The sequence below is a fragment of the Vulpes vulpes genome, chromosome 15 (assembly GCF_048418805.1).
Source record: "Vulpes vulpes isolate BD-2025 chromosome 15, VulVul3, whole genome shotgun sequence".
In the NCBI taxonomy this organism is placed as follows: domain Eukaryota; kingdom Metazoa; phylum Chordata; class Mammalia; order Carnivora; family Canidae; genus Vulpes; species Vulpes vulpes.
Genome location: NC_132794.1, coordinates 102,492,292 through 102,510,340, shown reverse-complemented (window position 1 = coordinate 102,510,340; position 18,049 = coordinate 102,492,292). Strand labels below are relative to the sequence as shown.

At 37.9% G+C, this 18,049-nt stretch overlaps 1 protein-coding gene across 4 annotated transcripts in view; it reads right to left on the bottom strand.

The window, feature by feature from the left end:
- Positions 1-6,421: 6,421 nt before the first annotated feature.
- Positions 6,422-18,049, bottom strand: part of TDRD1 (tudor domain containing 1) — a 53,207-nt gene continuing 41,579 nt past the window's right edge. For 3 of the 4 annotated variants that reach the window (XM_072740090.1, XM_072740089.1, XM_072740091.1), the window contains exons 19-26: positions 16,902-17,174; positions 16,065-16,184; positions 14,850-14,966; positions 11,276-11,443; positions 10,224-10,445; positions 9,559-9,605; positions 9,384-9,476; positions 6,422-6,880 (exon numbers count right to left, since the gene is read on the bottom strand). In XM_072740090.1, coding sequence (XP_072596191.1) covers positions 9,384-9,476; positions 9,559-9,605; positions 10,224-10,445; positions 11,276-11,443; positions 14,850-14,966; positions 16,065-16,184; positions 16,902-17,174 — 1,040 coding nt within the window. In that variant the 3' untranslated portion in view covers positions 6,422-6,880. The remainder of the gene's footprint in view (positions 6,881-9,383; positions 9,477-9,558; positions 9,606-10,223; positions 10,446-11,275; positions 11,444-14,849; positions 14,967-16,064; positions 16,185-16,901; positions 17,175-18,049) is intronic. The other variant, XM_072740088.1, reaches the window with a different exon arrangement.

Genomic DNA, 18,049 nt, shown 5'->3' with positions numbered 1-18,049 from the left:
TGGAACAGGTATGAAAAGACCCAGAGGAGGATAGGTTATAGAACTGCAAATGTGGATTTCCCAGAATTCACTAGAAAAGTAAAAGAACAGGAAACCGCATATTAAAATGGCCAAGAAATCATCCCAGAAGAAACAAAGGGCCTGATTCTCAAGTGCTCCACAGGCAGCACATTATTAAGCCAGAGTAAAACCCACAGAGCAAAGGGCAGTGAAAGAACAATGTCATGGCAGGGGGACTTGTGGAACAGAAACACTGCATCTCAAAGCCCTAGAGACCCTTAGGTTTGGGGTAAGCACCAACTGCATTAAGAGCTAAAGCATACAACCCAACTCCTTAAGACAATGAGAAGAATCACACACAAGGCTATTGGATTTATTTTTGGGAAATGGAATGCTTTCTGGCTGAATAAGGAAACACAGAATGCCTCCAAAGGCAAGGGCTTGGGTAACAGTCATTTGACCAACACCCAAAACTGTAAGCACTTCTCCCAACTGCCAATACTTCCAAATTTTTATCTTCAGTTTTTACACATGGATGATTGCCATACTGTGTGTTAAATGCATTCTGAGAGGAATCTGGGCACACCCTTGGGGGCAGAATGGGCTTATTATAAACCTCAGTCTGTCTCATTTCCTGGAATGTTTATCAGTACAAGGTTTTAAGAGTAGCATCACTTCAGTGTCTCAAGGTAAAAAGGAAAGTGCAGGAAAATGGATGAGGCTGGGCAGCTCAAGTCTTCAGTGAAACCAATTCCAGGTTATCTGAAGGCTACTGCTGAGGTTCAAGAGGCTTCCTAGGGAAGTGGACAGCCATGTCTAAGTGGCAACTTGACTCACATTCAGGGCAGCAAAAAGCTTGTCAGGATTTCTGGGTGAGCCTCTGCCACTCCTACCCTGTGCACACATGCAGTAGTCTTAATATAACTTGAACCTTGCTTTAATTCTGGCAAGCAAAAAATCACCCTAGGAATCGGAGTGTTTGGAATCACAGGCTGCCCTCCAATTCCTTTCATCTGGAAAAACAAGGCAAAAACCATCCTTGAGAATCCTGTTTAATGAGTAAACACTGTGTGGGTGCATGACCAGCTACAGAACCACCTACACTGGTGAGTAGCCTCGGGCTACTACTCTCCAGCCTGCCCCAGAAGGGATCAGTTTGCCCAGTCTGGGCAGTAGTTGTGTTATGATGAGCCCACTAGTTACACTAATGGTTTACCACTCTGGGCTGGCAGCTTCCTGGGAGCAAGTCTTGTGATCACTTAATTCCCCTCTTGGAATACGTCTGTTGAGGGCCCTGCAGGCAGATAAAGATCCTCATCTACTGGTTTTCTGGCACGCTTACCATATAGCGGGAGAGCTCAAGTTCAGCATATTAACAACCTTCATTCAGTTTTGTGACTTTTACATGTCTAGTTGCCCCAGGCAAAAGAATTCTACCAAAAAAAAAAAAAGGCATATCAAATATACTTCCACATCCACACCTTTATCTCAATATTTACATGGCCTCTGCGAAAGGTTGATTATACAGTTTCAGCAATATTATACTTATCTGACTGAACTATGTATTTTGAGGGAAATGAAAACACCCAAATCAGAAGGTGTGATAGATCATACATGACCCTAATGCACAATAAACACAGCACCTACCTTGATCCCAGGCAAGTAGCTAGAGGTCAATAAATACTTGAATGTTAATTAAAATAGGCCCAGTAGAGGATTATAGAACATTAATTCAGATCTCTACTTGTGAAACTAGTGCTATAGATTAATTAGTATTCGTCTCTTTGGGGGAACAAGACAAATAGGTGGACCACCAAGTAATATTAAACTCCACTTAAACTCTTTGTATTCGGATTTCTAGTACCATAAAAAACAGTGGAATCTAAGAAACTGTGACTTATTTTTTTATGTGTTCTTTGACTTGCTTCTCTAATGTTCCATAATGAAAAGGCCAATTTTGTGATTACTTGGTTTTCATCTGCATTTTCATGGTGGCTGGAATTGAACTGAGAATGAACTAATCTTCCATTGCTCCTACTATATACAGAAAGTTAGCAAAACAGCAGCCACAAGAATATAAGAATGAAAAAGTGAAAGAATTTTGAGCAAAAGCAGCACACATTTTCATCTAATAAAAGTGCAATGTTTGAACTTTTATTTTTAAATAAATTTATTTTTAATTGGTGTTCAATTTGCCAACGTACATAATAACACCCAGTGCTCATCCTGTCAAGTGCCCACCTCAGTGCCCGCCACCCAGTCACCCCCACCCCCTGCCCTTCTCCCCTTCCACCACCCCTAGGTTCATTTCCCAGAGTTCGGAGTCTTCCATGTTCTGTCTCCCTTTCTGATATTTCCCACTCATTTTTTTCCTCCTTTCCTTTTATTCCCTTTCACTTTTTTTATATTCCCCAAATGAATGAAACCATATAATGTTTGTCCTTCTCCAATTGACTTATTTCACTCAGCATAATACCCTCCAGTTCCATCCACGTCGAAGCAAATGGTGGATATTTGTCGTTTCTAATTGCTGAGTAATATTCCATTGTATACATAAACCACATCTTTATCCATTCATCTTTTGATGGACACCGAGGCTCCTTCCAGTTTGGCTATTGTGGACATTGCTGCTATAAACATCGGGGTGCAGTTGTCCCGGCGCTTCATTGCATCTGCATCTTTGGGGTAAATCCCCAGCAGTGCAATTGCTGGGTCGTAGGGCAGCTCTATTTTTAACTCTTTGAGGAACCTCCACACAGTTTTCCAGAGTGGCTGCACCAGTTCCCATTCCCACCAACAGTGCAAGAGGGTTCCCCTCTCTCCACATCCTCTCCAACATTTGTTTCCTGTCTTGTTAATTTTCCCCATTCTCACTGGTGTGAGGTGGTATCTCATTGTGGTTTTGATTTGTATTTCCCTGATGGCAAGTGATGCAGAGCATTTTCTCATGTGCGTGTTGGCCATGTCTATGTCTTCCTCTGTGAGACTTCTCTTCATGTCTTTTGCCCATTTCGTGATTGGATTGTTTGTTTCTTTGCTGTTGAGTTTAATAAGTTCTTTATAGATCTTGGAAACTAGCCCTTTATCTGATACGTCATTTGCAAATATCTTCTCCCATTCTGTAGGTTGTCTTTGAGTTTTGTTGACTGTATCCTTTGCTGTGCAAAAGCTTCTTATCTTGATGAAGTCCCAATAGTTCATTCTTTTTTTTTTTTTCAGTTTTTTTTTTTTTAATTAATTTTTATTGGTGTTCAATTTACCAACATACAGAAAAACACCCAGTGCTCATCCCGTCAAGTGTCCACCTCAGTGCCCGTCACCCATTCCCCTCCAACACCCACCCTCCTCCCCCCTTCCACCACCCCTAGTTCGTTTCCCAGAGTTAGGAGTCTTTATGTTCTGTCTCCCTTCCTGATATTTCCCAACATTTCTTCTCCCTTCCTTTATATTCCCTTTCACTATTATTTATATTCCCCAAATGAATGAGAACATACACTGCTTGTCCTTTTCCGATTGACTTATTTCACTCAGCATAATACCCTCCAGTTCCATCCACGTTGAAGCGAATGGTGGGTATTTGTCGTTTCTAATCGCTGAGTAATATTCCATTGTATACATAAACCACATCTTCTTTATCCATTCATCTTTCGATGGACACCGAGGCTCCTTCCACAGTTTGGCTATTGTGGCCATTGCTGATAGAAACATCGGGGTGCAGGTGTCCCGACGTTTCGTTGCATCTGAATCTTTGGGGTAAATCCCCAACAGTGCAATTGCTGGGTCGTAGGGCAGGTCTATTTTTAACTCTTTGAGGAACCTCCACACAGTTTTCCAGAGTGGCTGCACCAGTTCACATTCCCACCAACAGTGTAAGAGGGTTCCCTTTTCTCCGCATCCTCTCCAACATTTGTTGTTTCCTGCCTTGTTAATTTTCCCCATTCTCACTGGTGTGAGGTGGTATCTCATTGTGGTTTTGATTTGTATTTCCCTGATGGCAAGTGATGCAGAGCATTTTCTCATGTGCATGTTGGCCATGTCCATGTCTTCCTCTGTGAGATTTCTCTTCATGTCTTTTGCCCATTTCATGATTGGATTGTTTGTTTCTTTGGTGTTGAGTTTAATAAGTTCTTTATAGATTTTGGAAACTAGCCCTTTATCTGATATGTCGTTTGCAAATATCCTCTCCCATCCTGTAGGTTGTCTTTTAGTTTTTTTTACTGTATCCTTTGCTGTGCAAAAGCTTCTTATCTTGATGAAGTCCCAATAGTTCATTTTTGCTTTTGTTTCTTTTGCCTTTGTGGATGTATCTTGCAAGAAGTTACTGTGGCCGAGTTCAAAAAGGGTGTTGCCTGTGTTCTCCTCTAGGATTTTGATGGAATCTTGTCTCACATTTAGATCTTTCATCCATTTTGAGTTTATCTTCGTGTATGGTGCAAGAGTGGTTTAGTTTCATTCTTCTGCATGTGGATGTCCAATTTTCCCAGCACCATTTATTGAAGAGACTGTCTTTCTTCCAGTGGATAGTCTTTCCTGCTTTGTCGAATATTAGTTGACCATAAAGTTGAGGGTCCACTTCTGGATTCTCTATTCTGTTCCATTGATCTATGTGTCTGTTGTTGTGCCAGTACCACACTGTCTTGATGACCACAGCTTTGTAGTACAACCTGAAATCTGGCATTGTGATGCCCCCAGCTATGTTTTTTTTTTTTAAATTCCCCTGGCTATTCGGGGTCTTTTCTGATTACACACAAATCTTAAGATGATTTGTTCCAACTCTCTGAAGAAAGTCCATGGCATTTTGATAGGGATTGCATTAAATGTGTAAATTGCCCTGGGTAACATTGACATTTTCACAATATTAATTCTTCCAACCCATGAGCATGAAATATTTTTCCATCTCTTTGTGTCTTCCTCCATTTCTTTCAGAAGTGTTCTGTAGTTTGTAGGGTATAGATCCTTTACCTCTTTGGTTAGGTTTATTCCTAGGTATCCTATGCTTTTGGGTGCAATTGTAAATGGGATTGACTCCTTAATTTCTCTTTCTTCAGTCTCATTGTTAGTGTATAGAAATGCCACTGACTTCTGGGCATTGATTTTGTATCCTGCCACGCTGCCAAATTGCTGTATGAGTTCTAGCAATCTTGGGGTGGAGTATTTTGGGTTTTCTATGTAGAGAATCATGTCATTGGCAAAAAGAGGGAGTTTGACTTTTTCTTTGCCAATTTGAATGCATTTCTTTTTGTTGCCTGATTGCTAAGGCTAGGACTTCCAGTACTATGTTGAATAGCAGTGGTGAGAGTGGACATCCCTGTCTTGTTCCTGATCTTAAGAGAAAGGCTCCTAGTACTTCCCAATTGAGAATGATATTTGCTGTGGGCTTTTTGTAGATGGCTTTTAAGATGTTGAGGAATGTTCCCTCTATCCCTACACTCTGAAGAGTTTTGATCAGGAATGGATGCTGTATTTTGTCAAATGCTTTCTCTGCATCTATTCAAAGGATCATATGGTTCTTGTTTTTTCTCTTTCTGATATGATGAATCACATTTGATTGTTTTACGAGTGTTGAACCAGCCTTGCATCCTGGGGATAAATCCTACTTGGTCATGATGAATAATCTTCTTAATGTATTGTTGGATCCTATTGGCTAGTATCTTGTTGAGAATTTTTGCATCCATGTTCATCAGGGATATTGGTCTGTAATTCTTTTGGTGGGGTCTTTGTCTGGTTTTGGAATTAATGTGATGCTGGCCTCATAGAACAAGTTTGGAAGTATTCCATCTCTTTCTATCTTTCCAAACAGCTTTAGTAGAATAGGTATGGTTTCTTCTTTAAACGTTTGATAGAATTCCCCAGGGAAGCCATCTGGCCCTGGACTTTTGTGTCTTGGGAGGTTTCTAATGACTGCTTCAACTGAACTTTTTACATGAGCAAAAACTCCATGTAACCTGGCTGACATGTTACCAGTTAAAAGGAAAAAAAAAAAAAGTCTTTAATTTCTTCTTTGAGTTGGTGACATCTTAGGTTTGTTGGAGTCTGATACTTAAATCATGGAAAAATTCCCAAACAGAAACTTACAGGCTAGCAGGAAAGTCAGTTAGTCCATAATTCTGCACATGAGATTACCTTATGTGATTCAAGAAAAATAAGTACTCTTATTTTTAACTTAAGTTGTTAACCATATATTTTGGGAAATGTAAATTCTACTGACAATAAAAAAGTCTAAGTGGCTGCAGATTTGGAAGGATGTGGATAGCAAGCAGGAGCAGAAAAGAGCAAATTCCTTTCCCTCAGAGTGGTTAAGAGCCTAAGGACACACTGGTACCCTAAGGCCTAAAGCAGAGAGATCCAAGTCAGGGTTGAGGGAAAGCAGCTAATGACCTCACAGAGTGAACAGGAAAAGAGGAGCCAGGACTAAAGCAACAACAAGCCAAAGAACATTTATTACGTGGAAGAGGCAGATGATGACAGGGAGAGCAGGGCACATTTTATAATGAAGTATTTCAAACATACAAACAAATCCAAAAAAATAAAACTCCTACACATCAAGTAGATTTATCTTCTAGTAACATGAAGCCCGTATTTTCTTCAATACCTTTAAGTCCTAAAAATTTATAGATACAGTAGAAAGTCCCTGTGTATCCCTTCTTGATATCCCCATAAACATGTTATGAAACTTTCATGCAAGATTTATTTGGGAGGAAGAACTCAGAGAGAAAAATAAAACTACCCAACCTAACAGAAGAATGGCAGGCAAACAAAGACAGAGGCACAGGAGACAACATTCCCAATAAACAAAAAAAAATAAGATGCTGTGCTGCCGGGAAGTCTAACCTTCGCTGTCTCCTTTCTTCTACATATTTATCTCTGAGAAAGACTGCTTCTGAAAGAGAAAAATCAACTCTCATTATGCCTTATATAGAAACTCCATCACTATGTTTTTTTTATATATTATTTATTCATGAGAGACACTGAGACATAGGCAGAGGGAGAAGCAGACCGAACACTTTTAACTGAAAGTACACATTCAAGTCAGGTCTGACGGTTAAAGAAATCCACCCCGTTCTGTGTGTTAACTACAGCCATTTGTACTACCCTTGACCAATGTAAAACATAGCTGTACTCGCCCTTTCAGATAGAAAATTTTCTATTAACTTGTGTGTTGAAGTACTTATTTATCATGTCTAAGCCACAGATACCAGTTTTCTCATCACAATACTACTTGGGGGGCAATTTTACAGTTATTAACAAATTTCTCCAGAAAAGACTGAACACTTCCATTTGAAATCTATTTTCTCTGTGTCTAGGAAGAACAATTTAAAAGGGTAAATGTTAACTATACTTTCACCACAATGAAGCAAGTATGCTTAAGCAACCGTGTATGTAATTTTTTGTAATATAACCCCCTGGTACCCTGCCCTCCACAACTGATCTAAGAACACTGTAGTGGGAAGAGAGCGGCTTGGGGTCTAAGACCTGGTTCCGTGTCTGTGCATCCTGTGCAGCTGTTCAACCTCTCTGAGCCTCAGCCTCATCTGTACAAGGGGGTGTGCTTTCTTTTCAGGGGTACTGTGATGATTAAATACATGACTAGATGTTCAAACGCTTTTAAGATAATATATAAAGTGTTTCACTATATTCAGATGTGGATATAATATTTATTCCCAAAGTAAAAGAAAAGTCAGTTCAACTACTATGCTTTATTTAAAACAGCTTTTTTTTTCTTCCTTAAAGCAATCTTTGGGGAGCTCCCTGGGTGGCTCAGTGGTTCAGCGGTTCAGCGCCTGCCTTTGGCCCAGGGTGTGATCCTGGGGTCCCGGGATCGAGTTCCGCGTCGGGCTCTTGGAATGGAGCCTGCTTCTCCCTCTGCCTGTGTCCCTGCCTCTCTGTGTGTCCATCATGAATAAATAAATAAAATCTTTAAAAAAAAAAACAACAATCTTCATAGAAACAAAAGAAAATCTACCTTTCATCTTGTGTGTTAGCACTCTCAAAACCCTTATAGAAAAGATTAATATTTAAAAAAATATAATAATTTGGCACTAGGACTAAATTCTAGAAGTTCGTGTCATTGTATATCCCTTCATCTATGAAGTAATCATTAAATTTAAGATTCTACCTTATTTTTTATTTTTTTAAATTTAAAATTTTAAACTCAAGTACACAAAGACAGCAGTCAGTATTGAAACTGCATGTATTAACTAGGACTAAAGGTTGTAACTGCAACTATAGGTCAGCGTTTATTAGAAATAACACAAAACTTGTAAAGGAAATACATCAGGAGGCTCAAAATTGCTGCTCTAGCATTAATGACACGCAACTTAGAATTCAGTTACACTTTCTTAGAAACAACACAACTGCACTGCCACAGTGAACCGAGAAGACGGCTCACAGTAGGCCCTGCTAGAGAGCTATCCCACCCCTGGAAGGCACTACCACCCGCAGAGCCACTCAAAGGGGCTGACACAGGCTGTGCTTCAGCCAACAAGAATACACATACTAAATCATTGTAAATCAAAAGATCATTTGCTTTTGGCAGGAATTTTATCAGTCAGACAAGGCAGGAAGGATGATTTCATTTTAATCAGAAATTCTAATTGGCTAACTGATCACGAAGTACTTTCTGAGGGCTATCTTGGAACAAAGCATCCCAAACAGTACAAAAGCAGGGGAACTCTTGTTTAAAACACACTAATTATTGCCTGTAAGCACCAGAATCACCATGGCCAAAGGCGAAGAAGTTTTGTTTGGAAATGAAATACACTATCAGTGCAGCCCCCTTTCTATTCTTGGCCCTTTAGAACTGCTTCACAAAAAGTGCTAAACAGGGGGTGCCTGGGTTAAGAGTCCAACTCTTGGTTTTGGCTCAGGTCATGATCTCAGGACTGTTAAGACTGAGCCCCGAGTCTGGCGCTAAACTCTGTAGGAAATCTTCTGGAGAATTACTTTCTCCCTTTGCCCCCTCCCCATCCCACTTCCATGCTAATACATAAATCTTTTTTTAAGTGCTAAACATTTTTATAGCAGTATGCACAAGTGAGAGTTAATTCCACACCTAGATACACAGAATTTAAGGCAGAGCTTCATCTCACAATGTTTACAAGTCCCTCCAGGTTTATCAGTAATGTGAGCATTCAGAATTAAACAACAGTAAGGTGAGTGGCTGCAACCTGAACAGCCCTGGACCCAATCCCATTAGCAGTGCCAAAGTAAGAGTATCAAAACCTAGAAGATAGCAAAAACATTACAACCAGACCTCAGATCATTAGGTCACAAAATAAAGAACCCCTGCATGATGTGTTTCACACCATCAATTCTACCCTGACATGCCTGGACATGTCCTGTTGATGGTTACAGAAGTGGTGAAAACATTAAACTTAACTTACTTAACTTTTTAACAATTTTTTCATTTCAATAAATTTATTTTGATTTGTTGGATTATTTAAGAGGAAGAGAAGAATCTGTTCATGTTTTTCAACCTATGGAAGAAGAAAAAATAGTATTATTTCATTTCTAAAAATGTAACGAGTATTAATTTCACTTCAAGGAAATTCTACCCACTTGTTTCTGTAACTCTGTGCAACAGCAATTCATCCTGCATGTCTTTTCTAAAAGCAAGTACAAAAGACTATTAAAGAATATACACCATAATGAATTAAAAAACTGAGTCGTCTGAATATACACAGCTCTACCCCTTAGGCATGGGTTCTAACTATAAAAGACTTAATTAACTTCTCCCTTGGGCTTTAATATTTTCTACTACTGAGCCCTGGGTTTCACCAAAGTAACGTCCCCATCTCCAAAATTCTAGGTCTTTTGCCTATCATATGTGGGATATCTCTTCAGCCAAGGGCAAGCCTTCCAAATAATCATCTTAAGAGATAACTATGAGATCCAATCTCAAACATACAAACTCTTCTCACTTTGGTCAGGATCGAATGTAGTTGGAAGTCCTTCTGAATGCTAGACATTTCTAAAACTCTCAGAATCAATGCTATCTCCAATGGGATCACTCAACTCTGCTGAGCCTAAGCTAAGGAAAATCTGGACTGGGAGGCCTGCTTCTATCCAGTGGGTCCCCTGAGGTGGCAGCATGAGTCTTACAAAGGGGGAGGATGAAAGAAACATGACCACAGAGACTAAGGAAAAACCAAGTCACCTACACTGATTACATCTGTTCTTAATTAGACTTATATTTGTCATTAAACTGGAAAAAATATACGTACTTAAAGTACTTTGCTTTTTAGACGTGATGCTTTTTGCCAGACCATATGTCACCAGCTTATCAGCTAGATTGACAGTAACATTTCCAGAGAATTTCTCAACTGACACTGTATGCACATTCTTGGTAATTCCTTTTACAGAAAGCATTACACTCTGATTCAACATGAAATTTTTTAGTAGTTCCATTACTAATTGAGAGCAGCTTCCATTCAATTCCATCAGTCCTGGGGAAAAAAACCTGAATATTAATCTTCGAGCCCCTTTAAAAAAGATAAGTATTTACATATATCATCTAAAGATAATAAGCAAAAGTCTCACTTTAGCTGGCTTGGGTAAGCTTTGATGTACTACTGCTGTTGCATTAAAAAAAAAATCACTCAATAAATACTCATTGGTCCCTATTACCTGTCAAACACTAATCTAGGTCTAGAGGGAATAAAACAGACAACTGTCTGTTGCCGTGGACCTATGTCCATTATAATGGGAGAAGCAAACAATAATAATATGTTCCAACTCTCTCCCTGAGTCAAAACCAAGCAAACTAAGAGGCAACGAGTGAGTTTTTATCTGCTAGGACCACTATGTAATGAAATCAGGAGTAAGAGTGAAAAGCTACTTTAACACTCATTCACTTTATTCAACCACCAACTAAAGAGCTAAACGTGTGCAGACAGAGTACACAGTAAAGTAGTCCCAAGTGGTATTATCTCTGTCTCCAAAGAGAGCACAGTGACAGAGCCTAGAAGCTCTTGGGTAAGGCTCAGATGGCCTACTTCTCCCTGGCCTTGCCACTTCTAGCTGCGCAATCTGGGGCCAAACAATCTCTGAACAACAAATGAGCTACCAATGTAATTTCTGTGACAATGAAATAAAGGATGAAAGATAGGTTTTTGTTGTTGTTGTTGTTTTTGTTTTTTTTGTTAGCTCTGCTTGATATTCAGAAGTTTGAGCAGTTTCTGAAATGCCCATTTGATTCAGACAGAGGCTACAAAACAGAGGAGAAAAAAGAAAAATCACACAGATATCCCAACCGGAAAGTGACTTGACTGCCTACCTTCAAGTGAACATTTAATAATTTGGAAAGGAAGCTCCAGGTGGCTGATAGAAATTGGTTGCACTCTAGAAAGAGGCAGAGTTTCAAGGTTTCCATAATCTGCATAGAGCACTTTCACTTCGGCATCTGATGTCCCCAGAACAATGGCACGGTACCAGAAATCATCATCTGAAAATATGATGGAAGCTCAGGTAAGAAGTTAGATACAATGACCCCCTCCCCTCCCTTAAGATGGTTATTCACAGTTATATTTACATCAGTGAGAAATTCATGCCAACATTTCTGGTTACAGTCCAGATGAAACACAAGCATCATCTCCATTCTTTCCAGATGCTACTAAAAAGATAACTACATGATTAAAAAGAAAATGGCACAAAACCACAAGGATATGATATAGAGGACAAGAGAGAAGACAATATAATATTGGAAGCTGGAAAGCAGATGGCAGGAATGGAAATGATTTAGCAGAGTTCAACCAAAGCTGGCTATGAGGAAGCAAAGAGGCATCTTCATTTGCATCCTGAATCCCAAGCCCTAATAATTAATGCATTCCAAGATAGTAGTGAGGATGGAGCTGAAAATGAGGGCTGAGTAAAGAAAGCAAACTTACTTCCCAAGACATCTGAATAGTTTATAAACACATACTTATTTTTAAAGCTGCTAAAGAGGATGATCAGTTTTATGTTCACGTGTTTTAATAAAGCTTAGAATGTCCTCCCCATTTCCAGGCATCTGCTCCTACTCAAGGGCAGAAGACTAGAGGTTTCTTCTCCAGAGAGGATGAACCAGATAGACTACTAGAGTCAATAAGAGGAAGAAATTTACCAAGAACACTGTTGGGCAAGCTATGCACACCAACCAGGAGACAGTGATTCCATCAAGTGAAATGCACTTCAAGATACCAACAGCAGGAGCCTCAGTGAAATGGCACAGCTTCATGACCCAACAGTGAAGGCCAGCAGTGTACAAGCTCTGCCCACAAAGAAGCTTCCAATTAACTTTTAAGTGCCCCACTGCAAGTCAACAGCAAAGGATCACCAGACATTTGAAGAAAGCTTCCAACGTGACAGAGTAGAACAAAACAGGAACTCAAGAAAACAGGGAGAAGACAGGGACAATTAGAAGAATGATACTAAAATCTGCTAACAAAATCGCCTTCCATCCTTGAAATAAGAGCAAGTCAGCATTAAAGACACACATCTGAATAAAGAAACAAAAAAGCTACTGAAACTAGATATGTGGTATCAAAAGTGAAAAACTCAATAAATTGGAAGATAGAATCAAGGAACTCTTATAAAAAACAAAAAAAATTGAAAGAGAACAGGAAACTTAGCAGAAGAATTTCAAGTCCAATATTAGAATATTTGGAGTTCCTTGGGGTACCTGGGTGGCTCAGTCAGTTAAATATCTGACTCTTGGTTTTTAACTCAGGTCACAATCTCAGGGTCTTGAGATTGAGCCCTGTGTGGGCTCCATGCTCAGCAGGGGGGTCTGCTTGAGATTCTCTATCCCTCTCTCCCTCTACTCCCTCCCCATTGTTCTCTCTCCAAAATAAATCTTAAAAAAAAAAAAAAAGATTATCTGGAGTTTCTAACAGAATAGGAAATGAAAGAAGGTAATAAAAAAAATTTCAGAAAAATTTCTCAAAACCGAAGCTCATCAATTTCTAGACTTAAGGGCCCACCCAGTATGAGTGCCCAAAACAATAGTGAAAACTAGTACCAAGTCACATTATGAATTTCAAAACATGTAATAAAGATATTACCAACAGTTCCAGAAAGGGGAAAATAAAATACAAAGTTTGGAGACTCTAAATGACCTCTCTCCTGACCAGCAACATCAACAGCTAAAAAACAATAAAAGCAGGACACATGGCTGGCTGAGTTAGTGGAGCTTGAGGCTCCGGATCTTGGGGTTGTGATTTCGAGCCCCATGCTGGGTGTAGAGATTACTTAAAAATAAAAAATCTTAAAATAACAAAAGCAATGTTTTCAAAATTTTAAGGGAAAGATGATTTTCAATCTAGAATTCTGTATCTAGGCAAGCTATCAATTAACTATCAGGGTAAAATCAACATTTTTTCAAACATGGAAGTACATGGGGAGATAAAGAAAATTTATCTTACACGTACCTTTTTTCACAGCTTCTGGAGGATGGGATATAACCAAATATTATAATAAATCCAAAGTAAGGATTTCAGAAAACAAGGTGACACGAGGAAGGGAGAAACGGAGCCAACATGGTGGGATGGGAGAGAAATCTAAACACAAGGGAGTGGTGTTGAAACAACCCCAATATGATGATGAAGGAAAACTTCAGGGTGATCACTCAAGTCTGGAGAATAAGGAGTCTAGATAGGAGGTCAGAAGGCTGCAAGCACTAGCAATGTAATAAAAGCTGACAAAGTACATGAAGTGTTCACTAGGAGAATTTTTTAAGTTATTTTATTTATTTATTAAAGACACACAGAGAGAGAGAGAGAGAGAGAGAGAGAAAGAGAAAGAGAGAGAGAGAAGCAAGTTCCATGCAGGGAGCCCGACATGGGACTCGGTCCCGGGTCTCCAGGATCAGGCCCTGGGTTCAAGGCAGCACTAAACCGCTGAGCCACCTGGGCTGCCCTCACTAGGAGAATTTATACCAATGCAGAGAACTGGAGATAATCAGTGAGAATATACAAAACACTAATAACAACAAAGGCTGCAAAAGAGATACGTAACCATGAATCTCATAGGTCATGGTATACTATGTAGCTAGGCTGTGAATAGTGTTTATGCAATTCCAATAAAGTAATTGTAAATACTCATCTAACCAAAAATTGTGACACATTTCTATCAGGAAGAAAGGGAGGGAAAGTATAGATCCAGGTATCATACAAAAGAAAAGCAAAACTAAAAATACATTTAAAAAAAAAAATAAAAAAAAAATACATTTAACTGTGTATGTAAATTTAAAGATTTTTTAAATGAATTCCATGTGGGCAACAGATCAAAAGCATTTTAAATCCATTGCTGGCAAGAGAAAGATGACATGGGCCCACTCACAAACTTTTGGTACATATGGATATTTCTTTAAGATGCCTACAGACCAATATGCTTCTGAAACTTACAAAACAATTTACATCCTTTGACTCAGGAATTCCCCAAATTTCTGTCCAAGAATTTTTACTCTAAGTATTATTTTTATTCCTAAAACATATTTGTTAACTTTTAATATGAAATATTAAACAACAGGATAACGGCTAAAGCATACCTGATTTAACAAGTCTAAGGCACTCACTCCTTTTTTAGTAAATTCATAAAGTTCTATAAATTATTTGCAATTCCTCCACATATATTATCAGTCCACCATATAGAGTTATCTAAAGCTAATTATCTAGAAATACTGATAGATTTGTAGATATCTACCTATATCCTTAACTAAATATAATCTATAATTATAAGAACAGAAAAGCTAAATGACCCCAACACATGAATCAAACCTACAATCTTGCTGTTAATCTAACAAAATACACATAATTTCATGTAAAAGAGAACCAAATAATTCCTCTTTAATATTTTACCTAAAAGAACCTTACTTGTGTATTTGGCACAGCACACATCTCCAATTTTGGGTCTGTAAGACAATTGGCTTTTCTGAGTATTGCAATATTCTAACAATTCAGCTGTCAATATATTCAATCTTTCCTGATCTCCTGAAACATAAGAAGGCAATCTTTTGTGAAGAAATTTGCAGTGCTGTTTAGACAGTATATAAAAAGAATGTCAAATTGAATCACTAAAAAAAAATCTGTTTACATTTATATTTTAAGAATATATAAAACCAATAGTGCTTACCTTATACAAAAGGGATGTAATACTGGGAGGGAATAAGAAGGAACCCTCTGGACAGCTAACTTCTAGATCAAGGTGGTTGTACCAGTGTGTTCACACTACAGAAACTTATTAAGTCATCCTTTGACAATTTTTCAGTATACTTTTCATTTTGGTATGTTACAGTTAATAAGACAAAATGAAATATTTCCAATTCATCAGGATTCAATAACCCTAAGTCCCTGCTTTCCACTACACAAATTAAAGATGATGATTTGGATCCCAGAGATAGATTTAAGACCACTTGTTGGCATCACGATTTGTGGTTTGACCATTTGAAACAAAGATTCACTTTCTCAGCCTTCAGGTACCTGCAATTATGTCGAATAGCCATCATCCACCTTGCATTAACTCTCCTTCTGACACTACTAGGATAAACTCAAATATATTGAAGAGATTTAATTATAAACTTCCATGAAACAAGAAAGAAAACATTTATATGCTACTTTACTAAGGAGTAGGTCCAGTATAAAACATTTCTCTAAGTTTCTAAGCTATAAAAACACTGATTATAGACTGATTACAAAGCATTTTCAATATACCAAAAATTTTTTAAAAGGTCATAGAAAGTTAGCTTTGTAAATGCAATTCAATATAGATAGTATCTATTTTTGTGGTGGTATATTTTTAAAAAATAAATTATACAGTGGTTAAGGACACCATTTCCTTATAAAAAGCTGTAGATTTGACTGTGTTGGGTAGGTGCTAAATGCAAAAGCATTTCCCTTCATGCTCTCATTTGTGTTTGTATAACTAAATATGCCTGAAATGTTATAATGGTCAATTTTTCCTTAAAACACTGAACAAAACAAAAATCACTAGCCTTCCCTTCTCTATCACTTCCTAAAGGGTTCAGATAAGCATTTTATTATACAGTTAAAAAGATGAGCATAAATGTGTCTCAAATTTTGGTTTCTTACCTGGTATCTCACTTGGTAGAGCATAAAATAAATGTGGGCTTACAATTTCTAATATGCTTGCTTGTACAGTTTTATTAACTGGCAATTCTATTGTCCTCCACTGCTCAGCTAAAGAGATGGCTGAAAACATACAAAACAGATGTTGTATAAAACAGATCAACGTTGTTATTCTCTCCCAGTTATATATTTAATCACTTAATTTATTCATCAACTGATAACGCTCACAAATCTCTAAAATGACAATCTGTATTTTCACAAAAACAATCTATTCAATTTGAGGGATTCTGTTAAAAAAAAAAAAAAGTCCAACCTAGAATGAGAATCTTTGACCTACCACACTCCATTTCTGTAAGTATATTTAATGTAGTATATTTCCATTTCTGTAAGTTTATTTAATTTAACTCTTATAAATGATTCACTTTAGGGGCTATATAACTGTATGATGCAAGATTATCTGATAAATAATTACAGTGTTTAATAAAGCCATGTTTCAATAAATACTATTTTTTAAAGACTTATTAATTTGAGAGAGAATGTGCATGTGCAGGAGGAGCAGAGGAGGAGACTCCATGCTGAGCACAGAGCCCAATGTAGGACTTAATATCCAGGCCCTGAGATCCCTCCCAGCCAGAGCTGAAAACAAGAGTCAAACGCTCAACCGACTGTACCACTCAGCCACCCAAATAAATACTAATTTTAATAACCTATTATTAACCTACTTCCACAAGCATGTATTCCTATGGAAAAACTGCATCACTTGGATAGAAAAAGTTTTGTAGCCTCCAAAAGCAAAGGATAACATAAATTTAAATAACAAATCAATGGTTTAAATGTTACCTTGAAGCCCGACATCAACTTGAAGATTATGTTTACCCACAGATCTATTATTTGTCAAGTCTTTATGTGGTGAACTAGTTCTTAAAACCAGATATTCATCAATCAGAACATCATTAATTATTCTGGGGTAAGAAGTGGAGAGATCAGTGAGCTCGATTCCCAATCCCTGTCCAGTGATTTCAACCACTCGGGCTTGGAGTTTTATCCCTGCAACGCATGTCTGAAATCTTGCTATGGCTTCTTCAGTCCAATGCTTGTTTCTAGGCTGTATATCTGGCAAATAAGAATAGCATTAAAAAGAATTCTGTGCCCAAGCTGCATTTTTGCTTCAACAGTGTCTGGAACTGGCCTTGACCAGTTTGGGCCAGGCATTTTGAATATCTTTTTTCAATGTTCAATTACATTTCTACACCTTTCATGCCTGAGTTACAGATAACACATTTGTAAACATACTAACTAGAGTTTTAGGAGGCTCAAAAACTTCCCTTACTTTCCCCACTAGTGTATCTTTACCTGGCATTTTTCCAATAGGCAAAAAATATGGTTAAAAGCCATCACTGTATTCTATTACACAGACAATGATGAGTTACTAATGATTCTGGTAGAAGACATCAGCCATATATTTTCACTTCTCTGAACAGTTTTCTAATGATTTCAAAATGTTAAACAACTTAACCAAAAATTATTTTTCTGATAATTTTGGTTTATCCCCTTATTTTTATAATAGCAATCCTCAAACTTGAATGTGCATCTGAATTACCTACAGGGCTCATTAAAACAGATTTCAGGGCCATATTCTAGAATTTCCAATTTAGCGGATCTTGGTTGGGAACTAAGAATCTGCAGTTTAAGTTCTCAAGTTGATGCTGCTTGTCTGGAGGCCACATTTTTTTTTTTTTTTAACATGGAGGACACATCTTAAGCACAGACATAAAACATGGTAATTAAAAATAATCTGAAACATATTTAGTTAAGTAGAAAGAAAACACTCAAAAGGAAAGATAAAAAGCATCTATGCTTCCAGACATAAGCACTATTAACATTTTGCTATCCAATCTTCCATAATTTTCATGTGCATATGCAAATATCCACAAGCACATACATACATCTTTTATAAAGAAACCTTTGCAATAATAACAGCTATTATG